This window comes from Falco biarmicus, chromosome 5, assembly GCF_023638135.1.
Source record: "Falco biarmicus isolate bFalBia1 chromosome 5, bFalBia1.pri, whole genome shotgun sequence".
Taxonomy (NCBI): domain Eukaryota; kingdom Metazoa; phylum Chordata; class Aves; order Falconiformes; family Falconidae; genus Falco; species Falco biarmicus.
The window spans coordinates 60,901,199-60,927,859 of NC_079292.1; the positions used below are offsets into that span (position 1 = coordinate 60,901,199).

Consider the following 26,661-nt stretch of genomic DNA (forward strand, 5'->3'; position numbering starts at 1 on the left):
TTTAACAAAGAGGCCTATTTTCTGAGGTCTAATTTTTTCTCATCATTCACAAAGCAAGTTGCCCTTTAAAAGGTAGTTTTGAAGAGAACAGCATTGCTAAACTTTGCAAACAAGTGATGTTTCCTTCCTGTTTTTAAAGGAACTTGCATGAATATATATATAAATACGTAAAGATTACATTAAAATTAAATAATTTCTGTGAATGAAGCTCTGAATTCGTAAACTTAACTTATTACAAATTTAGCAGTGTTATTCTCTTTTAGAAGTATTTATGAATGGTACCTCATTCAGTGAGCACCTGAAAAAACCAAACAAATCTGTAATAGAACGTACATATTTTTGTACTTATTTATGCAACGTACTTCAAAACAGTACTGAAATTTGAGCAAGCTTCAATTTCCCAACTACACACATCTGCAAGCAGAGTTCTAAGGACACAGCTTAAGACAACTAAGGGCCATCACCCGGCCTGCCTACTCTGCCTGACCCTATCAAAATATTTACAGATGGAATTATCTACATGTGGAGAATGGCATCTGCAGTTGACTGCTCCAAAAATTGCTGGAGGATTTCTGAAGCCTAACTCTCTATCAGCAACAGATCAGAGTCAAGACTGCTGAAAAGTAACATACCATTAAGGAAAACAAGGAACACATTTGGATATGAAAGTTCTTCACCACAGAGCAAGTTGACGTCTTCAACTCCAAGATTACTGGCTAATTTAATAATTGGGCCATCTTCCATATCCGTAGTAATGTGAGTCATGAGGGCAAGGTTTTTAACCAAACCGCATGCCTAAAATAAAAAAATACATCTTTTATCCATTTTATTCCAAAGTATTAATACTATACTTATCTTTTTCTTCCAAAAACCATACTTAAGAACAAAAAAAAAGTCAGAAGAATAAAGGGAAAGAAATGAAACAAATTAACTACACTGAAAATGAGGAGGGAAGAAAGGAAGAATTTTCTGTATCAGGTTGAAATGTAATGTTTTAGCATTTACAAACTAATAAAACTATAGGCAATGAAGTTGTAGTTCTCAAGTTAACCAACCATGTATAACCCTATATTTCTCTCTTCAAAGCAACAGCAACTTAGAAGCGTAATAGAAATATGAAATCAGTATATTTACCGATTTGCTAGATATCCTGTATGTTCTAACACAAATTCTAACAATGGAAAATATCCACATATCTTATACAGTGCAATTTTATTTCAGCTGCTTAATGATAACTAGCTCATATTGACTATGTGTTTATGCCAGCAAGTTCAGAGTTCCTCCAGTACTTTCTCTTTACGAAATAAAAGAAAAAAAGGAAAACAAAGAAAAAGACAGCATCAATCATTTGGTTAAAATAGCTGATGTCTTAAAAGCAAAACATACAAAGGTGTTTCTCTTCCTCAAGCTAAAGGCTAAAGCCATTTCTATAGTAATAATACCTGTTTCTAGAAAAATTGCAGGTTGATGCTGCAACTTCAAAGCAGAACATCTATTACTGAACAAAGGGATAAGAGTTTAGGACTCCTCTCTTTCTGCTCTGATCAAAAGAGAACAAGTAGCTCTGATGCAAAAATGGGAGCCCCCATGTCATTCTCATACAGCCAAATTATTTCTGAAAAGTTTCCAGCCACTCCACTGAGGTAGGAGAAAAAAGGCAATTTAGTAAGGAGGATCAGGATGTAAATGGATGGGATGTGAGAAGACATAGAAGTTGTGTTATCAGTCTGAGGATATTTTTTCTCTCCAGAAACATCCTCATCAGACTTCTTCCTCTTATGGAGAATCACCTATGCCTCCATTTCTCGGGACAAGAACTACTGAAAGCAAAATGTAAGTTCCTCACCTCTCCTTCAGGAGTGTCAGATGGGCAGAGCATCCCCCACTGAGATGGCTGTAGTGATCGAGGACCACTCACTTTCCTTGTCTTTTCAAACTGAGAAGAGATTCTAGTCATCATTCCCAGAGCAGATATATAAGACAAGCGGGACAATACTTGTGTCACGCCTTGGCGGTCCATTTTGAATCTCTTCAGAGACCAATTTCCCTGTAGAATAAAATGAACGTTTCAAAAGTTATTGCAGTTTATCCTTCCGTAGTCTTGACAATACATGTCTTTTTTCAGTACTTAGAATGAGAAGCTTTGCATTTATATAGAACAACTTTCCAATTATCTATCTGCACATGAACTACTAGTTATAACATACTTGTAACTAAGTACTAAAAAAAGTTGAAACAAAAGAACTGCTCTTTCAGACAAGAGGATACTTAGTCAATCACACAAAGATTCTTCATCATGTGTCCCTCACAGGTAAATCAATACTCAAATTTAGCTAAATTATTTTCTGTTCTCCCATTATAGATGTTTTTGAGTATTTTCAAACTAAAAAAAAGTATTTTGAGTGAAATACACTTTTACAATAGATCCCACAAACTTTCAGCTCTGCCTTTTTTGTGCTTTGTTATTTTTGTAGGAAACACAGGCATTTAAGCTGGAGAAGTCTGACATCAAAGCTACCTGTACTTCCATGAAGCCTTTTGTTTTGGAATCCAGAGGGAAAAGACTCACTGATTTGTCTTCTCACCAAAGAGTGTGGTCTCTCCAACTTCTCTGGTAAGATTACATCAAATATGAAATGCAAGATCCATACATACGTCAGAGGTTTCATGTTTCATGACTGTCACAGGCAGTATCACTTGTGGTTTTAATTAGGAGAACAGAGGAGTTCAGAGAATGTTCTAGGACACAATTATGTTTCCATGCCAAGCAGATTTAATAATCTCTACTGGAAGATCTTGAAATTTGGTGCTACAATTTTGGCTTCATAACATCTACTCCATATACAGCTCCCAGCACATGAGTCAGTGGATAGACCAAGTTTCTGTCCCAATTACTACTATTTATCCCAGCCACCATGCTACTAGTCAGTCCGACGGCAACGAAGATCTCAAAAGTAATGGTTTCCCCAAGGACTGCCTTCAGCTAATTCCTATAGCCTTTTTGATAAACTCAGCTCACCAACGCTACCCAAAAATTTGAAGCTCACCTGCTGTACTGCACTGAAATTCTTTTAGAGGGCGATTTGCTTGGCTTCTTTATTTATACATTAACAGCACAATTCCATTTTATGATGAACAGCAAGGAACCACCATTCATCCGAATGATTTTGCTATTTGCTTCTACTGGAGAGACCACCAAACAGTCTGCAGAACTTCCCTTTTTTCCTTGTTACAGAAAGTGGGAAGTCATAATACCAACAGTAAGTCAGTCAAAAGAAACCTGTCCACTCACTCAACCTTCTCAGGAAGGGTTCACTTGCTAACCATTTCATTCTTTAAAGACCAGGAGTTATCAGAATAAGTGGAAGAATACAATAAATGAGTACTTTTTCCTCACACTAGAAATGATTGCACCTGTAGTCTAAACTAGCATGTGGTTTCTTCTTCACTGCCCTGAAGACTGAAATCTCAAAGACTGGAGGAAAGGGGAGGTAGAAACACTGCCTGAAGAAATAATATGAAAAATTCTTTGTGCTTTGGATGTGACAGACTGACTCCTTTAAATGTTGTCCAAAAACCCAGACTGGGGCCACAGCTGTTGTGAGACCATCCCCAGCAGGTAACTTCCTACTGAGCAGGAAGTTATGAATGAATATGAATGACCTGAAAGTTGTTCCTTAAGTGGCATCAGATGATTCTGCAGACACTGAAATGTCTATTAGGCCTGTGGCATTGCTGCCTGACCTACCCTCTCTTCTGGTCTTTTTCAGGGTAAAAAGATGACCTACAGCGAATATCACTGAACATCACTGTACAGTTAATGCAGTAGTGCTGTGAATTCTTTTGCATGCTACTGGTGTAATTATGAATCCACTGAGTTATTCAATGCTCTTTGAGACTATCATTGAAGCATTCTGGTGAAATTGGAGATTGTTGTTTCCAAGAATGATTTTTATGGTATTTGCTTAATCTCTTGAATAGTATGCACTGGGCATTGTTCCTGAGAAATTATTTTCAATGCTTAAGAGCAGATGGTGTTTAACTGCTTATGTGGCAGTAAAAAAAAAGTCCAAAGACAGTGGAAGAAGGAAGACTTTACAATACATACTGAATAGTTTGCAGATTTATCTCTGTCAGTCCAAATGGAAAAACTGGCACTGGCTAGAAGAAAGCACTAGCATTTAGAGAAACAAATCCGTCAATTGTTTTGGTTACGTGCACTGAAGAGATTTAACTACATTTGGGGCACTCATAAAATTAAATAGTGATAAGCTTTAACACTGGGGTTTGTAAGTAACAGACTGGTAGTGGTTTTGGATGCAATTTGTGGAGTTAATTTTGTTCACAAGAACTGAAGAAAATCCTCAGTTTCATGCTAGGCAGAAAAGCCCCCTCAAGAGTTCCAAAGATTAAAAATTAAGTTGCGTAACTTTTACCAGCTACTAAAATACTTAGACTAATCTAATTTCTTAAAAAAAATAATGGATTTCAAAGTCATTTACAAGCCAGTAGCTAGATTTCAGGAACCACCTCACAAATTGTTCTTGCAGATGTGTGATGTAAGAGACAAAGTTAGTAATTGTATTTTTGTTCTCTGCTGGAAAAAATGAAAATATCTGTTTAGGAGAAGGCAGACACAGGCTAAAACCTAGCCAAGACAAATATTTAAGGCTTAATTATGTTGGTTTTTTTTTTTTTTATTATACAGCATGTAGCAGTTTTCCCTGTTAAACAGTTCAGTATCATTAGCAGAGAAGCACTAATTTCTATGCTGCAAATTTGCTCATACTAGCAACTTCATATGAATAAAAAGGCACCGCCCTTAAAGAGCTCAAAATTCAGCTTCCCTTTTTAGAGTTGGCTTTTTTTTGGTTTTTTTTTGCCTACCCACCCCCACCCCCTGACCCAGTTGTCTTCTGTTCATGATGTTTTCCTGATGTTTTTAAACCACCTTTTGGACATACGATGTAATATGACCCTAGCTAAAGCCAGATAATAAAAAATAGCATGAGCCAGATAGTCAAACAGAACCTAGAAGACAGCAAGTTGGATAAATACAAACGTGATCGCTATTTTAAATGTGGTTTTTTCTACCATTGCTTCTCACACAATAAAACTTTGAAATAAATGGTGAAATAAAAAGTGGTTTGATTTGATGATTAATGATCCTTCAGTGAATTCCAAAAGTCCTGCTCATGACAGACTTTTGCAATTTTAATCTATAAAGAATGTTAAATAGATTTGTTTTTACAACCAAAGATAGTAGAGTCATCAGAAGAAAATTTACACATTTGCATCATTCACTCTGGTGGAAAAACTTTACCTACTAAAATGAAAACAAAAATACTTACAGTGGAGATGGCATTGACCATGCCATTGGTAATTTGGTCTTGACGCATATGCTTCACTACATCAAACTGAGCTGCACGTTGCTTTGGGATTACTTGGTCAGCAATCTTTTTCAGTTCAGAGTTAAATTTTTTGAACAAATCTTCAAACAGAAGAGAAAGAAGCTGGAAATACAAACCAATTGGATTAAGGGAAAAAAATTATACTTTTCCAGAACTGGGAAATGGGGGACACATGGGTGACAGGGACACATTTAATACTTCTACCGTTATGTTTCTTCTAAGTTAAAAAATACCCTCTCTGTTTCTCAAATGGTATTTTTCTCATGAGTTTTTTTTCCTTATTAGAGTGCAGTATTGGAGAAATTATAACATAAAGCAAATTAAGTAGAATGGTCTACGTTCTTTTTGGTTTGCTCTAATTCTTCCTTCACAATATCTTAGCACACCCATCCATCTCTGTGCTATCCTTTTACTAACTGTTTTCCCTAATCTGCTGATCTACTTCCTTCCTAAAATCACAAACTCTTTTAAAGATTTAATACCCTAAATGTACAACCTTGAATTACACACAAGATTTGGAGGCAAGACCAGCTTCTATTCTAATACTGGATGGAATAACTGCAGTAAAGCAGTTCAGTGAGCAGTTACCTTGAGATATTTTACTATTAAAAGTGAAAAAGGCTATTTAAAGTGCCCCTTCCCAGGAGCTACTAAAACAGACAAGAGAGACACTTAAGTGACTGTCAGTGGCCGTTAGGGGAAGCAACTCAGCAGCACAGAGTTTGGAAGCAGTGCACAGTGTGGAAAACCAGACTGACGCAAAAAAGGTGCACAGTTAACATTGCTTCTGGACAAGCAGAACTAAAGAGACTTTATTAGGGGCTCAGAAGCAATCTGTGCTCTTGACAGCTGGCAAGACATCTCAGGTTATGTAGACAACTTCCTCAGATATACACTTTCATCCTGCTACCTTCTGCCAATCAGAAGCTATGGAAAACCAATTACACTCACAGAAAGTCCACCTGGTTCAACATCTGACATCCCTTTCTACAAGCGATACTATCTGGAAAGTGCAATGATCTTCCACATCTCTCCCTTAAAAAAAAACAACAAACAAACAAAAAAAATAAATCTACAGCTTAAGCAAAGGAGCTTCGTAACACAGCTGAACTGGAAAAAGCCCAGCAATACAACCCTTCAAAGTGCTGCAATTTAAACCAATTATTTCCTGCATATCTACACTAATTACTTCTAGCTCTTAAAATAGCCATAAAATGAAAAGGTGACCAAAGTTTGTGACCTGACTTTTTTTGTTCTCCAATCCAAGCTTTGCTTCTGCCGTTTGCTCAACCTCTCCTTGCAGACACTAATAGCTTCCCAAAACATTTAAATCTGCTTTACATGATACATTTTAAGTGTTCACGATGATTAGCTTGCAAGCAAGCAGTGTCAATTCTAAAGCCTGGCAGTCTTGTCCTGGGACTCTATTTTACAGCAGCTCCAAGTGTCAAAAGAAATAAAAATGCAGCAGCTACCAATGCCAGAAATGGTGGTTCCCAGTGTACAAAGCATTGTAGGGCTGAACAAGCTAGGTATTCAGCTACCACAAGCTAAGACATTCTGGAGTCAGTTGCACAATTTAATTTCTGTATGTACAGAATTAAACTGAATTTCAACTGTTTCCATCATAGTCCAAACTTTTCCTCACCTTCTGGAAAGAAGAAAGCAAACGACTCATGCCTCTCTCACTGGGTTGGACCACTAGCTTTCGCTTACTTTCCTCTACCTACATACCCCAGCTGAGATGACTACAGCATTTGGCAAATGACACTATAAAGCAGCTAAATAAATTATAAGCTTCCTTTTTCACTGGCATCACAAATGCATTTTAGAATAAAAGCAACAAATAGCACCTGGAAACTCAAGATGGAGATCTGATTTGCAATAAAATGCTCCCACTGGTCTTCATGGAGAGCAAGACTGGATCATTTTTGACAGTCTACTCCACAAGACATAAGGAATATTTAGTGATCAGTCACTAAATTGTAAAACCACAGCGATAACACATGCTGTATGCTAACCCTTGACAAAAATGGAATCCTATTTGCAATCTGGACAGAGAAGTTTTGCTGAAAACTGGTTAAGCAGGGATATTTTAGACCTCACTTGGCACGAAAAGGTGTTACAGAGGCTCTTTCCCTTCCTGATTGTTGTAGTACCATTAACATTTTCAAGGTGACACCCTGTCATAAAAAACCCAGTCACCTGCAACTCACCTGCAATGACACAACTCATTTAAATCAGATTTCCATCAGAAATAAAAGCAACTTTTATGCAGCATCATATTAGGAAGGAAAACCCACTGGAGTCTCCAAAAACTAGACTATGAGGGAAGTATTTCAAAAGTAGGGGAAAAGTAAAAGGAAGTAATGTGCACAGTTTTAAGACGTCTGATAGTCCTGTCAAATAAGAACTAGACGCTTTGAAATCAATCATGGTATACATTTGACCTCAACAGGTTTAAGCAGGACAAACATTTAGCAAAACATTAACAGAACATTTAAAAAAATTTACTCTGAAAATACTTTCACATTTGATTTCTTGATCATAAAATTGCAAAAATCCCCTAATTCCACACACCATAGGCATTATAAAGCCACACCATCCTTCCTCTTCTCTGAAGTAATAAAGTAAATTACACCCCAAATACACCAACTTCCTACTATTTGCCAGTCTGAAAAGCATCATACTTTGCTAATTTCACTCACAGACTCTAGGTCTGTCAGAGCTCTGACTATCTGGCAAAGCAGAATCTCACAATAACCACATTATTTACCTCAAGAGCAAGAGATTAAAGAAAAAGGATGGAATGCCAATGATAATATTCAATGGATTTCATAGTTAGTCCAGGGCCTTTCAGCCCGCTTCAGACAAGAGCACTAAACAGCAAATTATATTTAAGAAAAAAAATAAAATACTGACAGCTCATCAATTGATTTTCATTGAAAATCCTAAGAAAAATTAATAAAGAACTTAAGCTGCTGAAATACAGTTTCACCAATTAGCTTAATGTCAGAGAATTCTAATTAGGTGCCTTGAGATTGCTATTTAGCGTTTAAGCCTGTGGAGTGCCAAATTCTCCCTTTCACACAAACTGGTTGCAAAATTAAAGACATTAGGCAGCCTTAATTATATTATCAGAACAGCTGGGATTAGGCAATCTCTGAAGTCAAGGCGGTATTCTTTTGTCACAGGGTAGAAATCCCTTGCTTTCCAGGGTGCCGGATTTTGGTGCTGTTCCATATCTCACCCATACAAAGCAAGCTGCATTAGAAACAACAACAACAAAAAAATCCCGAGGACAAAGAACAGAGTAATGCTTAGCAAATAATGAACACATTAAGGAAAGAGAAAAGGTAGGTGAAAAGATTAAGCCTGAAATCGGTAGGTTTTGCTAACACCTCAGCTGGCACCTGGCCTACCAAGCCTCTAGTGGCAGAAAGACTAAGAGAAAGCTCTGTAAACCAGCTTGGCTAGTGGATACAACTCTGTTATCTAAAGCTAAAGCACATTTCATACTCTCTTGTCCCGTGGGGTGTGAAATTAGCAGCTATTGTTTTCACACATTTTTATAAACACAATGCCTTTTATGTCTTTACATTGTTTAGACTGCTATGTTTTTCTCCTCGCATGGGAATCTTTTTTTTTTCTTTATTCAAATTTTAAATCAACAGGATTTTTATTCCAGGAACATGCTGGCATTAAAAAAAAAAACAAACAAAAAAAACCCCAACAAACCACCAACCATTTTATCCACACAAACTTTAGCTAAACTCAAACTGGCAAAAAAAATCTCAAGACTTTATATTCTGTCCAATCAAATTAATATTACACCAATAATGTGGCAGAGAGGAATTCAAGTGTTCAGCCTGAAATGAGCTTTTAAAATATCACAAGGGAGCCAGAACTACTCTTAATCAAGTGCTACAACCCCCTCTGCACAGTTCCCCTTGACGTAGAAAAAATATGTATTGGCTTTGTTATGATGATCCTCTACATTTAAAACCTCTTCCCAGTTAATTTAAAATTACTTTAACATCTGTGTGAGCAGACACCTTTTTATTACAGCTTGTAGAAAACTTTTTACCTGCTCTACTTTCTGTCTCTAAAAATATTAGGGAAAATCAAACTACTCCTTCAATACACTTAAATAAGAACAATACAATGACAAAGCAACAACTAATTACTGACTGTCATACTGAAATACAGCAACATTACAGCACATTAGAACCATTAGAATATTGTGCATTCTTTTTTACTACTCCTTACACTTTAGAAATATGTTCTGCTTCAGCACACAAGTCTGACGAACAGTAAACATATTAATTTGAAGAAAGATTATTTTTTTTCCTAACAGGTTAAGAGTATTTTTCCCTTGTATTTGTGCTTAAGAGTGTGTTCAAGAGTGTTGTCTTAGTTTCTTCAGAAACCTAGGAAGCAAAGTGCATGGTTTTATTCTGAAATGATTGCGTGCTCTGTGTGTGTTCACATGTGTGCATGGAGGACAAGGCAGGGTGGGAAAGAGCACAGGAATATGAGACAACATGCAAGCACACATCTTAAAAAAGTACAGTAAGATGAGAATTCCCACTGGATATGAACAAAAAAGAATGGATATTGTTACATGTGCTGCAACAGAAATCCCAATACGAATGATGTGGGGAGCAGAAATGCATAGCTTCTCCAACCTGGTGCATTACGTATACTTGTCTGAACTTCTGCTGCACGATCAGTAACACAAGATGATACTGACTGCCAAAACCCCAACTTAAGTTAATACAGAGCACAGCAAAGAAGCCCCATCATAATCTAAACTGGTTAATCAAATAACCACGCATGGCAAGGAAAAATCCATGCCATGGTAACTAAGCAGTTCCTTTACCTGATAGGCAAATTCCCACTGCACTAGGAGAATGTAGTTTGGCCAACAGCTGTGAACTGCCACCCTCTCTGCAAAAGAACGGTGCCAGTCAGACACCTCAAACCATTCCCTCCTTCACAGGCCTTTGTTACTGCCTCTATCTCAATGCAAAATTCTGCAAGCAGAGTAGTCCATGCAATCCACTTCCATTAGTTGCTCAAGTTAACTTTAAACCACTTAGTTAATTCATGCTACTCTAGAGGCTAGAAAGGCAGTTGACAACAAATAAGCAATCTTACAGGCTTCTGCAAAGTACAGGAGACTTGAGTGGCTGTTCTGTGAGTTGCTACACAAGCTGGGTTCTCCACAGTGGGACAACCTGGACCTGACACGCAGGCATGTATTTGGTTTGGCCCCAGTTTATTCCCTTACCCAGATGCTTAAAGGGGGACACTGGAAGATGGATTTTACTGCTGCCTTCTTGGCACTAAGTGTTATAATGGAACTAGAACTGATGTCATATTTACACTACTCTGTCTATAAAGAGGCAACACAGAAGTGAGGATATAGTTTATTAGTCTCAGTCAGGGAAGCATATCTGTAAGTCAACATAGAAAAAACAGCAAAAATAAAATGAGAGGAAACCCGCTTAAGTTAGGAAGACAAGGATGCTCCTTATTCTGCATCTTTTCAAAGCAGATAGTAACAAAACCCAAAAAAAAGCACCTGAAGTAAGAACTCACCTGCCCTGCCAACTCCAAACGTTTATTTCCATAGTAGTCTCTGTCATCTACTTTATTTTCTCCTTGAGCCAAAATTACTCTGCGCACCATCACTGCTGTGTATATGCACTTGGCACGAAAATTGAATTCCTTCACCTGTAAACAAATAAACAAAAGTAAAACACACTGATGTTTCAGGATCAATTCCTTAGTTCTTATTCAAACACATCCATTTCAATAAGTGGGTAATCTGGGCTGACTGGGAGTTAAGAAAGGGATTTGTGCACTTTACCTTCTTTAAAAATGCTAACGGTAATATACATTAGTGACACTGAAATGGCTGTTAAATGAGAACAAATCAGAATAAAGTATAGGTCATGAGAATAAGGTCCTGAACTAATAGCTGATACTGCCTGGCTATGCAGAAAAATGCGTAGTATGCTAAGTAGTTAAACAGTAGAGCATTTCATGAAGATTACTTTTGATTCAATTCAAATCTTCCCCTTTATTTTGAGGGTGATTTACTTTATCTTAGCTACAAAGCAATCAAAGACATTTTTCCCTGCCAACAAAGCTCACACCGTAAATAATCACACAAATTTACTCCAGTTTAAAAAAAAGAGTTACATACAAGAACGTGGGTCAAAATAGTTGATGCTAGCAGCTCTCGTGCTTCTTCCATCTTTGTTTTCTTTGGGCCTCCCCACATCCTTTGCCTTCGTACTTTGTTTCCAATGTACTTCAAGGCCTGTCAAGGGTGGGGAATTAACCTGAGTTAATAGTAGAATTGTAACCTATATAAATATACACACACAGAGATCTGTGTGTATTCCTCAGTCAGTGCAATCTCACTAGTCGCAGATGATACAAACTCCAAGCGAAGTGCAAAATACCAAACACAATAAAAAAATAAATTGAAAATTGACACTTGATTATAATTAAATATACAACATTGTGTTTATCATACGTTGATAACATCTGGAATGGGAAGTGGTGAAAGAGCATGATGACTATATTAAAAGAAAGGATTGTAAAGATATAGGAGAAAAGATTAGAGAAATTCCAAAGATATCTAGTTTATTATTTTGACTTTTCACCTCCAGTTCTTCAGTATACTTGCTAAGTTTCATTCCAGTATTAGCCCATGAGGTGGCACTCGCTGTTTAATAGGCACAAATGCTACTGTGTGGCATCCACATCTGTCTCCAAGAGTACCTTGCAATGATCAATGGATTCTTACTCTCTTACAAGTTGTCCAAGAAATTGAATCAATGTGCAGAATTCAAGGCCAGATGAGTCAAAGAAAGCATTCAGGTCTACACAGGAAGTTCCTGCCTGGAAATGAAGCCATGCCCCTCAAGCCAAAAAATCACCCTCTCAACTAAACGACAGACTATCCTTTCCATTGTTACCTTCTTCTCCAGATAGCTCTCTTTTAATTTCGTTTGACATTTCTTGCACAGAGTAACTTCTGTATTTCAGTTTTTCTACCTTCCTAGATGCTTCAAACTTCTCCATGTTCCTCCAACATCACCATTTTACTCTTCTGACTCTGAAATAGGAGGCCTCTATACTACCTCTAACCCTGAAAAGCCCCAAAAGATGCAAACTAGAAAGATGTTCATGTTACAACACTTAACATCATACACAGAAGGAGTCGCTAAAGTTTACAATGAAATAGCAGAACTATGACCAACCTTCAAAAGCTTCTTCTAACAGACTAATATGTACATGATGGAAAACAGCAAAATGGCCTGTGTTCTGGCTAATTTAAAAAAGTACACATGAGCTGAAGAGAATTCTGGAGAGTCTTTAGCAGGACAGAGGGTGGCTATTATTGTGGGCTTTATACAAGAGATTAGAATTGGAGGAGAACACCTACACATGATGAAATGGTCATGTCCACATCAGTAAGGCTTCTGCAAAATGAGGCCTGTAGTTCCTTTTTAAAAAATGGGAATCATCCTCAACAAAACCCCCTAATCTTATGGACATCGCTATTTGCCGCACACATTAAAACATAACCCTGGGCTTCTGAAAACAAAGTGTTTCTTGACTTTTTTTTTTTCAGTCAGGAAATGAGAGCAAAGCCTCGCTTTTGACAAGTCCTGCCCCCTAAAAAAGACCCAAAAAACCAAACCCCAAAACACAAAGTGCATGAACACATCAAAATGGTCAATACCCACCATCTTTATATTTTATGGCCTCTGGCCATGTGAAAAGACACACCTGCATCTGTGTAAAAATCTGAGCTTTTTGGCATTCTTCCAGACTAGGAGCAAATGCAGCCATCACGTGTTCTTCTGTGCCAATCATTTGTACAATCTCTTGGTCACTCTCAACACCCATGGCCTAGGAAAAAAAGAAAAGACAGAAATAGCACAGGCTTTATGTTAACTCACTGACATTTGCTTATGCTAATTCAGTATTGTTTGTCTGCATTACTACTAAGCAAGAGCTAGTTCTTCTCTAAGAAACTGTGCCATCTGGCACTGGCAGCACATATTCTAGCTATGGAAGAACATTAAAAGGAAATCTTGATAAGCAGCAGGAACACACACACTTTTTGGAGAGCCTTTTTTCCTTCACTGACAGGAGTTAAATTTTATGGTTTTTCTTAAGAAAAAATAAATACCAGGTAGTAACAACCCTACATGTTTAACAATGAAAACCAGAATCTACAATAAATAAAGGAAGGTGAAATTTCTTAAAAGATTACATGCTATCTCTTACCACAAGCAATTTCGTAAACTCAGTTGACTGCCATGCAGCACGTCCTATTTGAGAAACATTTATAATTTACTCCTTTGCAGCTCTCTGCATTTAGAAGATGACTTCACTACACAATTCCACTTGAAAGCCATCCTATTATTTCACTGATCCTTGGACACCTTGTTAGACTTTATACTGCGGAAAAAGCTTAATAAACTAAGAAAGTGCTTAACAGGTTTAGAAAAATCTCTCTATCAGTAAGTGTTTCAAGGTGGCAGCCAGCAGTGCAGGCCTTTGTGGATTCCAGATGGTGCTAAAGCTCCCCTCTTCACACATTTGCCTGGAGCTCTGCCATATCAAGAAACGGAATAATCTCACTAAACCTCTTCTGGCTGAGTTATAATGTTTCTCAGAACTTTTTGAGGAAGTTACGTTTGTATTCGTATTATTCCTCTAAGTGCCTGCCACAAAGACCACTGTAAATAATGGCCTATGTAGACCCTAGTATTCTGGTCCTCATTAAAAACTGGCAGTGTCCCAAAAAGTCACATTTTCCTCCAAAATACATAAATACCTTCCCTTCTTACTGCCTTCATTGGGCATCACTTTGCTTAATACCTAGCTAACACTATCCCCTCACAAAACTGTTGCTCTGATTGTGAAGTATCCAGCTTTTTTTTTATCTTTTCTTCTTTAATTTCTTCTCTTTTTCAGCAGACAAGTGCAAAAGTAGCACACCCACAAGAGTGTGAGAACATGCCCATTTTCAGTGCAAAGCACAGATCACCATCTTGGACCTGAGTGCCAAATCAAGACACGGTTACTTCACCAGATAAGAGTGTTCCAGTAAATAGTCACCCCTCTGATCTCAAGGCTCTTTTCAGAAACAGAAATTGCCCATGTGTTATTTCTGTAGTTCAGATCTCTGTTTTTCAAATATTATTATGCTCACTCACCCTTTTAAATAAGGTTGCACAGTAGTTAAACCCCAGCAGAGAAGTTAACAAAAATCCTAATGACCTGATAGCCAGACTCATAAGAAAAATCTACAAAAGCATGAAAGCTTCACAATAGTAATTTCCCACCTGTCTAGGACTTAATAGCTGACCAGCAAACCAGTTTAGGAACCACAATCGGATTCATACACTCATATTCATATTGCACTCAGCTACAGAAGACCAAAATTTTATTAAAGGAATCTTTGTGCCATTCTAGGCACATATACCAGGAATACATTTATCTAAAGCACATCAAATACAAGCTGATAAGATATCATCCTACTTCTGTCCACCAGGTTAATTTTAGGATGGCAACCAGATTGTAATAGTCATGTAAAAAGTGAACAAAACAAGTAGGGGGAAAAAAGTCAACCTGCAGTTTTGCTATGCTCTTTTGCCCATTAAAAAAAAAAAACAGAAATCCAAAAAACAGTAAAGAAGGTTGATGATTTCTTCTAGCGTGATGAATTCTCTGATCAGAAGTTCGACAGCAAGATGAGAATAGGACTTATCATTAGGCCCATTTATATTTCTAGTTGAAGTCTAGCAGCAAACTCACTTGAGAATCTGAATTTGTGTGTTGGCAAGGCTGGGGTCTGCCACCAAACAATACATGTTATATTATTCGATAAGTGCAAATTGGGGGAAATTGATTTATGACTAATGACTAAAACTTAGACAAATAACTGAAAAAGATGTGCTGATACAACAGCCTAAAAGTAAACCCATTTAGTCTCCTCTGTACTCTCAACAATCACAGGCAGAGCTGCACACACAACTCCACCTACATGCAATACTAACAGGGAACACAACAGCCTATGCTGGTATCAGATAGATTTGTAATCTTAACACTTGCTCTTCTAGTAAATTTGGCCCTGATGTTGTACTTCCACAAAAAAATCAAAACCAAAAAGGTACTCCAGAATTAGCCTGTAACATCACTAGGATAGTAACAAAATATTCCTGGGTTGTTGCTTTTCTTACAGAAACACTGATGACATTCAAAGTAGGAATGTGTCCTGTTCTTACCATCCCAAGACAAAGCCGACTAAAAGTGAATTAACATAAAACAAAGACACACACACAAAAAAAGAGAGAGACAAGATGTCTCGTTTATTTTTGATTGGAAGACAAAGCCACAAAGGGTTAATTTTTTGGGGGGTGGGGGGGTGGAGGCGAAGGAGACATTGCAAAGGGATACCTTAACAGTAGCAGTGAAAGGATGAGGGGATGAGGAAGGAGACAGTAGCAGGCTGTTGAAGAGCGTGGTTGGAAGGCTAGTAGCCAACGGACATGAGACAGACAAGTCAAAGCAATCATTCATAATATTCAGATCTTCCTGTGTTCAAGTGGGACAAAGTGGTCCAACTGGGGTCAGCCGCTTCCTAGGACTGGGGATGTCCCTGCTGCCCAAAATGTGTGTGTGCGCAAACACACGTACATATGACAGAGTGTGCACGACAGAGTGCAAGCCCAGCTCTTCCTCCCCCAGCTCCTGCCTTAATGATGATGTCTAGGCGTTTCCATGGCACTTCCCTAGAATGCAGTTCTGCAGTCCATCAGGCTAAATTACAGAACGGAGACAGGCAGATGACTGGATTAAAAAGATGTCAGGGAAGTTCAAGGTTGACATCACAGAGAGAATTGGTCTGGAGCTTTCATAATTCAAAATATACAAGTTATGAAACTGCAGCCATGGGAACCCATAATTCTGCAGATCCAGTAAGACCACCATTCAGCTGTTTCACTAGAGTTGCTCTTAACAGCTCCAAGACTAACACAGGTTTGTAAAAATGAAACTTGATCTGCTGTTCAAACCTTTTGCCGCAGGTCCTAGAGCAGCTCCTTATAGCTCCCACATAAACTAAAGATACTTCACCTAGTGATTCAGGTTGTAAAATTCAACTTTAAGTCCCCCTAGGTTACTTATAATTCTCTTCCTTCTCCAACTAGTTTTGGTGCAGCATGCAACCTTCATTTACTTCAGCTCCCAGGACTCACTCAAGTCCACTGAACCAAGATCACAAACCCAAAAGAAAAATAGCCTTTACCTTAAAACAGCTCTAAACCCTGCAATGTAGTGAGTTCCCTGCAAAAGCCACAGCATGACGTCACCCATAACCCTAACGTTTTTCAGGATAGAAACACCCTTAAGTACTACACAAATATTCCACACCTCCTCTAACGCTCATGGCTACCTAAACCTGCTTGAGCTCCACCCCCCCCACCCCCCCACCCCAGGTAAAGTGTACATAGCTCATAGCCCGACATATTCAAAAAACCCACTACACACAGTTCACACAGCCCTGTGATCTGTGGACAACTACCACACAGCTAAAACAAGGTCTCCTGGGGCTGCAGGTCAACTCAGGACAGCCTAAACACCAATCTGGTTGCATGTGTATTAACTAATGAAGCAGCCTTACCCAGTAAGCAGGAAGCAAATTAGTCATGTCTGTTTCCCGTAACAAGGCAGTTAACAACCCTTCAAAAACCTCAACAAATACATACTTTGGGGGCAAAACTGTCCAATTTAAATCACTACTTCAAACCAAAACCTGCATTTACATATAAAGCGGCCATACAAATACTTCTGTCACTTTCAAGAAGAAAGGTTAGGGGGAAAGTATTTAAGCTATTACCACACAAAGCACTAACTCCATCGCATCTGAAGAACGGACACTTCAAGTCTGCCCTAGAACAGTGCCAGGACGTCGCCTTTTATAGCCTATCAAATTGCAGTTAGCTGTGGTCAATGTGCTAAACTTCACAAAACCACAACTTACATGTGTTCAGCCCAACTAGCTCTTAAATCTCCAAGTATGCCAATCACAAAGATCCTTACAGGTCTGGATGGCAGAAAAGCCAAGCAGCAGAACAAGGTCATTCAGACTTGAGGTTTAGAAGAGACTATGGATAAGGATGAACTGCACAGCAGATGCCCTCTTTAGGGTGACATTACACAGTCCAGCCTCCCCACCTATCCAGATCAAGGGACCTTCAGATCCAAACTATTTCCACCTCTCCCCACAGCCTATGAACCTGGGTTTCCTTCCTCACCACGAAAGGAAAGAAAGACAGGCTGTATGTTTGCTGTGTGTTCAGGTCTTGTCCCGGTATGCAGCTGTGTCCATGACTCATGCCTGAAACAGGAAATCGCTCTCAAGATTCTAGTCTACAGAGCTCTTTATGAATTTTAGCCCTCAGCTGTGTCAGCGGGTGGTGTTTGTAACACTCCCTACTTCATAGCCCTTGATTTTGACAAAGATGTTTAAGCAATATTAGTATACCTGCACTTTACAGTTGCAGTACCTTTAAATCCACATTAGATCACAGATCTCCAATATTTGCTTTCTTTTCTATGAAGTTACAATGATTTTCTGTACCTAACCTACATCTTAAGTCATGTGCAGGAACACTGGGCCATTTAAAGCTATTGGGACTAGAAGACGATCCAAAACTGCCCAACCTTCTCCCGCTGATTCTCAGCTCCTGACAAAACCTCCCCTCTAGCTGGCCCTTAAACTGGATAGCAGTCCTCTACCAATTACAGTCATTTTCTTAGTCAAAACACAGAGGTTTGTGGAACTTGGTTGCAGCTGGATACTGGTCTGGGAAAAACTGCACAGCAATAGATTTTTGTCATTGCCTTCTCTGGTTATTTTTCAGTTGGAAATTCTACAAGCAGTTGCTACAGTAAAAGTTAAGGATGCAAAAGCAACCACAACTTCAGACCTTAGATTGTCTGTACAGCTTAACTTTGCCCCTTGCAGATGTGTATCTCTAAATTACAAGAAGCAGAACACTTACTAGTAACAAGGAAGACCCATGCTCCATGCCCAAGGCTTGGGTGACAGCAGAAAGGAATTATTCTCCTTGCTTTTCCAACAAATCTCCTACGTATAACTGCCATGTGAGAGAGCTGACGCTACATGGAGATTCCTAAGTTAGGGATTTTCCAGGGCTACAGCATTTGCAAGCTTGCTTCTAGTAGTTAAATACAATAAAGTAATACTGCATTACAGCAATGCCCAAGAAAGCAGGAAAGATCAGAGGCCGGTGCCTGCCTGATAATCCATTGAAAAGATTCTCTGGCATTTTTAGTTCCCAGCTGGAGACTCATCAAAAGTGAACAGAAGAACCCTGAAGTTCACATGTTATTAAAGGAAAGGTAACGAAAATGATCACTCACAAGTACAGATAAGTGCCGGTCAAGAATGGAACATTCAGAATAGCTAAAAGCGGGTGCAGCTAGTTTGTAACTGGGTTAAAGCACTACAGAAAGCAGCTTCTAAAAACTGTAACCCCTTATTCAATAAATAAATAAAAAAATATGCCACATCATCTGGAATATAAAAGATACATATAGACAGGAGGATAATTACAGCAAGCATTGTCAGAAGGTGATCAAATAGTCGTACAATGCTGCTTAAAAAGAACCCAAACAACCACCTCCAAAGACTTAATAACCCTGAGCAGTTACTCTTCTGTGAGCAGGTATTTATCTGTACCAGCAGGGGGTGACAAAATGTAATAAAATTCTGTAAGTGAAGGTGGAATCCAGCTGTTTGGTACTCTGAGCAAATGGATTAAGAGCCACATTAACACTTTCCTGCAACAGAAAAGTTGTGAACTGAATCCTGACACTTTTATGTGCATTTCTCAACACAAATAATTTCTCAACCTCCTTTAACACTGGTCACTAAAACCAGATGATCACTTCCAGCTACTTGAAGAGATTAGCTTAATCAGAGACAACAGACATTTGTTTCTCAAGTCTAAATCCAATTATTAAACTATTTTCTAGTACCAAACCCAAAGCACTCGCTATAAGAAAACCGATTCTTAAAACTCTACATCAGCCAAAATGCTGTGGTAATACAGAAAACCCCGTACTTGCCGACACCAGCAGATCAGCGCTGCTGGCAGAACCCGTTTGGATGCTGTGAGCGAGTGCTGCCCTCTGCTGGCAGTTTATTTCCTCAAGTGACTACTACGCTCCCAAACCTCCTGTGTGCTGCGTTAACCATTACAGTGAAGACGGTAAAGGGAGATGGAGGATTTACTTGCTAGATACAGTCAGAGGCATTTCTGTGCCCTAAGCCACCCTCCCTGTGAAAAGTGCCTCCAGGACTGCCGCCCAATTTCCTTCTGCACGCACAGGGCACCAGGCTGCAAACCCACCGGCAGCAGTGAAGCCTACAGGACAGGAGGGAGCAGCTGGGAGGACAGATCCTAGCCTAAAAGCCTGGCCATGCTCTGCTGTCTTCTCTGGCAGCCCTGCAGTGCATGTCCACTCATCACCTTCACTGGCTGTAGCCCACGTGTTCAATACCACAGACAGATGGGCTACCAGCCTGCTCCCAGTCCTGTCGGGCAGCTAGGGAAAAGTCATCATTATGCCTTTAGTTGTGTGCACCCTTGAGTGAATTAAAATCAAAGAGAGGAGCAGAGGGCAAAAGAAAGCAGTTCTGGCAGTTTCACAAGCTATGAGGTCCAAGGCATGACACCGTCACCAGCTTAGCTGGCAGGACAAATACTTCTCAATTCTTGCCCAGAATCAGGGGTGGATGTCTCTCACGGCCCTTTGTCAGCCCCACCAGGGATCTCTTCAAAGCTGCGATGCCTGCCCAGGCAGTCACCGCACTTAAGATACTAGTGAGTGTTCCTGACCCAAGCAGGGATTCAGAGATTCCGAAGCATTCTGACTGAGGCAGAGCTCATTCACAAGGGAAGGAATTAAAGTGCCAAAAAATGCAAGCCACTCTAGTAATCTTAAAGGATTTAGCAATAGGTCTAAGAATTGCAAGCCTTCCCCGGAGGCTATCAGTGTTGTTTACAGTTATGACTGGAAGTCATGTATAAGGAGCTCATGGCTGTCATGTCCCCAGACCTGAAACACAGGGTGTTGAGCGACTTTGCAGTCCAAAAGTTTGAGGTGGGGGCAGGGGAGCGGGGCAAACCCAGAAATGAAGACCCTTAACACAAGTTTGCTACATAGCTCACAACAAAAGAAACCAAAAACCTGACTTTCTGTAGCAACAGGAGCACAGAGAGCAGTGCAGAGGGACCTTACAAAGCAGTAAGGGGTGGCAGGCATTTGTCTTGGCACAGCAATGTTCTCCTTGCAGACAAATGCAGCACTTTTTCTTTTTGCTGTACAATAAAGATGACTTCCCAGGGGAAAAAAAGCTAACACTCTCTAAGTCCTGCCAAGTCCTTCTATACATATTAAATTCTGAGAGGTGCTGCCACCAACCTTCCTTCTTGAGCTACAGCATAGCTTTTTTTCTTTTTCTTCAAACCAACAGCTGATTACCTTAAATATGATAGCAATGGGAATATCTTCTGAGAGAGTGTTGTGCCTCAGGTAAAATCTTCCTTGTTTCACAACCATATTTGTTCTGCTCTTCTTCTCATGAGTGGAGCTGAAGTTAAAAAAAAAAATGAAATATTATGTCCAACAGAAAGATTGCACTGACACTCCAAGAACCTTCTGTATAAAAAAAACTTCTCAAGCTTGAGCAGTCTTGCAGCTGAATTAATCCCACTTTCTCCTCTTAAAAATTGTATTAAAACAGCCAGACATCACCCCATAACTCCAAGGTAATAGGGTGTTATCACCTGTGATGGGGAAGGTCAATATTCAACTTAAGCAAACAGAAGCCTGTACTTCTCAAAATCATCTTTGCATGCTTTTATCATCAACTTGGATGTAACCAGCAAGGTCAAACTGCACACAAATACTGTGGCAACAGCAGTAACGAGATAACAGTATTTTGTATTGTATGTTTAACCTCATCTAGGCTTACTGAGGAACAGTAAAGTAGCTAGGAGAGAGACGCATGAGACTTCTGGGGAAGAAAAAACAGCCCTCCCACTGAATAGTGACAAGCACATTATACCAGCAGGCAGCTTAAAAACAAAAAGGCAAACAAATACAAATAAAACTTAGTCAAAGAGGAAGGTCCAAATTTAGACTACCTTGCCATTTTCAGTAATTCCTGTACTACAAAAACATAGATTTTTGTTTCCTTCTCAATTGCCTTTAAAAGCTTTCACACCAGTTTGACTTAGACAAAAGGTTACATCCAATTTGTACTGCAGTAACTTCATGTTACTTGCTGCAAAATGAGACCAAATACCATTGGTTAGGAAGTGCAGCTTTATGTTAAAAATTAGATCTTGCTTTTCCTAGTCTGAGATGAACCCTGAAGCATATGAGCAACTTCGATTTATTTTTGTGGGAATACTGTACTAACTGATCATGGAATTGATATTTTAGCATACAAAATGACAGTAGCAAGACAGGGACATTGAATGTCTACAGCTTTTTCCCATTAAACTATACTAGGAAGAAAAACTACACAGCTCCTACAACTACAACTATGACCTTCTAAAGCTTTGATTTTATCTCTTTTATGTAATTATAGGTGTTTACCATACCTGGTAACAGAAGCGCCAACTGTGCCCTTTCTATCAGCTTCCACAATTATTCTGTTTTTAGATAACTGCTCTTGAATAAGAATTACTTTCTCTACACCTTTAACAATGAAATAGCCACCTATTAAATAGAAAAGAAAGATTTTGCATGTCAGTACCTTTGCACCTTCTTCAATATTAATTTAAATATAAATTATTAGAAAGTAAACAGTATGTACACAAAGGACAAAACAGAAGAGTAAATTCTCCCTTATAAGAGTAAAGAGCAAACCCTGTGTGGAACCTGTCATAACTATGAGAACATTCCACTAGACTAAACAGAAATTTTGCTAAGCTCACACATAGTATTTGAGATCTAACACTTTATCTGGGAAGGATTTCAACAGAAAGAACCCACAGGCAGACCAAAACCTGTAAAAGCTGTACAAAACCCACAAACCTGTAAGGTAACCATACTTATTAAAAGATGTTATAGAATTATTAGTTCTACAAATTAGGTAAAAAAATTGCTTGCCAGAAAAGCATATTATAAATTATAATATATAATATATAATATAAATATAAATATCAAAAAAGAACCAGCCATTTCAGATGCCTGGTAACAAAGAAAGAGAAAGTCTTCCATAATTAACAATTGCTCTCTCTGGCACTCTGGGGAGAAATTTCTTTTGCATTACTTTTTAAAATGCATTTTAATGCCCTTGTTGTATCTAAGGCAATCTAAGGAATCTGCATATGAGCCATGTCAGATTCCTCTCTTAGACTGTAGCTATCTATTAATGCCTCCAGCACAGCACATGTCACCGTACCTTGCCATCACAAGCAAGCACGGTACATGTCCAGCGCACGCTTCAAAAGCAGCAGATAAAACCCAAAGAAGTTGCTTGTTATAATCCTTCATCTCCTCTCTACATTTCAAATATTAATATGTAACACTTTATTCTTACTTTTAAAAGGGCAGCAAGTGAGAGTTCCTGAAGGACGCCATTATACTTCACTCTCCCCTGATTCACTTCATTTTCATGAACAAACTCCACCTTTGTTCCCATGTAACACATCACTGTACAATACTATATATACACTCTTCAACTTTCTCAAAATTTTGGTCTATTTTTTTTGTGGTTGAAAACTCCTCTGCAAATACAAATATTCCATGCTGTCACCATTTCTTACTACTTTCAAAAGCCTGCCAAGTTCTTTTAGTTACAAGCATACACTTGAGAAGTTCCCACAGCAACTTCAAAGTGGCAGGAAACATACCAATGGGGTATTTCTTTGCTAAAAAACATTTAAAATTAAAAGTAAAGATGGGAAAGAAAGAGCATGAGTGCAAATGTACCTGGATCTAAAGGACATTCGTTAAGTTTGGCAAATTCTGCTGGAGTTTTCCCGGTAAGAACGCAATTGGAGCTACGCAGCATTATAGGCATTCTGCAAGAAAAGCAGTTACACTTTTACTTTAGATTCAGATAGAAAAATATGAATAGCCAAGTTCAGAACAAAACCCATGCTGAAGAAACCGAAGAAAACACATTTAAGGTAATTAGAACACATGCAAGCAACGAACAATGGGCTTTTCCTTTAATCCCACCTTTTTTCATTGAACATGTAGTTTGAAAACAGACCTGAAACTGCACACCTACTGACAGAAACTGTAGACTTCCTACTCAATCTTTATGCAGCTACTACAGGCATCCAGGACAAGCACAGTCACGAAGACCAATGACTACTAGTGGAAAGACTCCTGGTCCCCAAAAACAGTACAGTCTGCACTGAAGACCACACCATTGCAGATCCACAGTTACCAGTTTTAATTAGGAAAAGCTAGTTCAGACCTGATTTCCCACATCACAATGACACCTTACGGCTGCAGATAGACAGTGCCTCTAACACATAACCCAGGCATGAAGTTTCCCCAGTAGTAGCTCTTGATTTCTCTAGTGTCTTAGCACAGAAGCCTGCAGCAAGCATTTTGTGAAGCAACATGAAGTGGTGGAAAATTATTCCAAGAAATTAAATACAAATTCTATGCTTAGGGAGGGAAAAAAAGCAGATAAACTAAAGAGGCACAGACTGGTTGGAGGCAAAATTTCTTCACCATGAAGACATTCAAGTAGTGGAATAAAGTGCATGGAGAAGCTGGGCAGTCTCCATGTATGGAGGTCTTCAAGACCTAACAGGATAAAGACAGCTGACCCCATTTTGAGCTGGAGGTTGTACTAGAGACCTCCTGAAGTCTCTTCCAACCTGAATTACTCTGTCACCCTGTGATGAAATGCAGTGTTCACATTCATTTGGTTTTGTGTTTACATTGCAGTCTTACTAGGAATTCAACTAGGCTTATTCAACAACTAACCAACAATGATTTTGCAGTTATTATTTAAAAGTGGACTTCTACAGTCAGCTTCATAACATAGCTTCCCACTCTCAGATTTTTCATTAAAACTTTTGAAAGAAAACATATTTCACTTCCAAAGAAAAAGCTGCATTTTGCACAAGATGAAAACAGCTTATCACTACAACTACCAAAAGAACTCCAAGCCCTTTAGTCTCTTCTACAAAAAAGTGGACTTTTGGTCCAGCTTACAGAATTTCACTCCTTGGTGCACAGTCTTTGTAAGACCTATGTGCCAGGTGTTTGCTAAGACATATTTTGACAAAATTTATCTATGATTTCTACTACGGAACTATTTGCAACCTCAGAGATACTTAATTCAGAATTATTCCAACACAAATTAACAGTAGGAAGCTTTTGCTAACGAAGTTACCTTTCTTGTATGCAAATTTTATCAATTATTTGAATTTCTTGACCATTTTTATATTCTTTTATCTTAAAAGAAAACTGAGGAACTCAAAATTCTTTATTTTTGAAGAGAATAAAAAGCTACCTTGTCACTACAGTGCTCTATACAGATAATCTACTTGCTTCAGTCATCTCATTGAGAAAGTGTTTCCTAGAGATAAGAAGCTTCATATGATAATCTTGTATCACACACACAATAAGCCTAATGCATTGGCTATTTATATCAGAAACAGTAACCAATTGGCAAAAGAAAGCTCAAAATGGAGTATGTAAATGCCAAAACTGAAAACTCCAGTGAAACAGATTTCACCAAGCATGTATTCTTTATTTCACTGGTGAACAATAAAATATTTTGCAATTAATGTTAGACATTATATACAGTAACTCATTCTCCTTTTGAGGACAGAATCTGATTTTTTAATTATCTGAAGAACGGGAAGAAAATAAAAAAAAGGGAAAATAAAGTTATTGAATTTCTGTGCATAAATTTGGAATGCTATGAAGCATTCAAAGGAAATTTTCCTTTTTAAAGACAAAAAGACATTGCCCTGGTTTTTTTTTGTTTCTAACACACATAGGTTATCAGTTACTCTGCCAAACAACAGAAATAAGAGATGAAAGAACATACAGCTCTGCTGTCCCAGTCTGAACTACATATCAAACAAGAACATTGTATATACTCACCCAACAAAAAGAACCCAGCATAATACTAGGGATAGAGGAGGAAAATTATTCCCCATGGAAATAATAACCGGATATTAAGCTTTTAACAGCAAAAATATTTTCTGCATGTATGCCCTTAAAACCAGTCAGATGACAGAACTTCATTTCTTAATGAAGAGTGCTTTTTCTGCCATGACCTTACTTCATAGGAAAAAGAGGAATTTACAGGAACAGGCCTTAATGTAAGATGCAAAGATGCAACACACTAGTGCTGTGCAGTAATTTAGTCTTTTTCAGTATATTATGGAGGCTTTACAAGTCTTCTTCAGTCCATCTTTTTTTGGTTTGTTTTTTTTTTTATACAGAGAGATGTAGACAACTAACTAGTTTTTGTTGTGCTTCTCTTAGCTATAACTTACCCTTTAAAGTACTGTCTTTTGTATACAAATTGCTAACCATTTTGGTAAAAACACACATTAACGTTTTTCTTTGCCTACAGCACACACTGTAAAATAATTCAAAGGACTCAAATTTAGATGGTCTTTTAAAAACTTTTCTTAAAAAGTTACTTAGAGCAATAAACTGACTACAGCTACAGAAGTTTCATTTATCATGTTCTATTGACAGAGCTGAAGTGTATCTTTTTATATGACAGCTTAAAATTTCACTGCAAGAAGTGTAGCTCCTTAAATATCTATTTTCTCTTTCCTGCCAGTATTCCAACTTTGGTAAGATGCATAGTCACACAGTAAACAATCTCTGTAAGGCACTGACCTTTAAAGTCAGCAGCATTTGTCTTTAAGAAACTCTGTCTACAAAAGACAGACACCTTTATTGCCTTTCAAATGCAATTTTGCTTTCAATAAATGCTAGCACTGTCAGGAATTTTGCCTTTTTGGTATGGTTAAGAGCTTGTTTTTCTCCAAAAGGCACATTATTTTTTTCTTTAAGAAATCAGATGTCCTTCACAATACTAATAACCTCAAGTAATTTGACAGGCTTTAGAAAAACAAAACCAGTAAAAAAATCCTCAACACTTACCCACAAA

The 26,661-nt window shown here is 38.4% G+C and overlaps 1 protein-coding gene across 2 annotated transcripts in view; it reads right to left on the reverse strand.

The window, feature by feature from the left end:
* The window catches only part of POLR3B (RNA polymerase III subunit B), an 82,014-nt gene that overhangs the window by 47,038 nt on the left and 8,315 nt on the right, over positions 1-26,661 (reverse strand). For both annotated transcript variants that reach the window (XM_056339122.1, XM_056339124.1), the window contains exons 7-15: positions 23,487-23,578; positions 22,151-22,268; positions 21,024-21,132; positions 13,224-13,346; positions 11,626-11,742; positions 11,016-11,150; positions 5,352-5,513; positions 1,847-2,047; positions 633-795 (exon numbers count right to left, since the gene is read on the reverse strand). In XM_056339122.1, the coding sequence (XP_056195097.1) occupies positions 633-795; positions 1,847-2,047; positions 5,352-5,513; positions 11,016-11,150; positions 11,626-11,742; positions 13,224-13,346; positions 21,024-21,132; positions 22,151-22,268; positions 23,487-23,578 (1,220 nt within the window). The remainder of the gene's footprint in view (positions 1-632; positions 796-1,846; positions 2,048-5,351; positions 5,514-11,015; positions 11,151-11,625; positions 11,743-13,223; positions 13,347-21,023; positions 21,133-22,150; positions 22,269-23,486; positions 23,579-26,661) is intronic.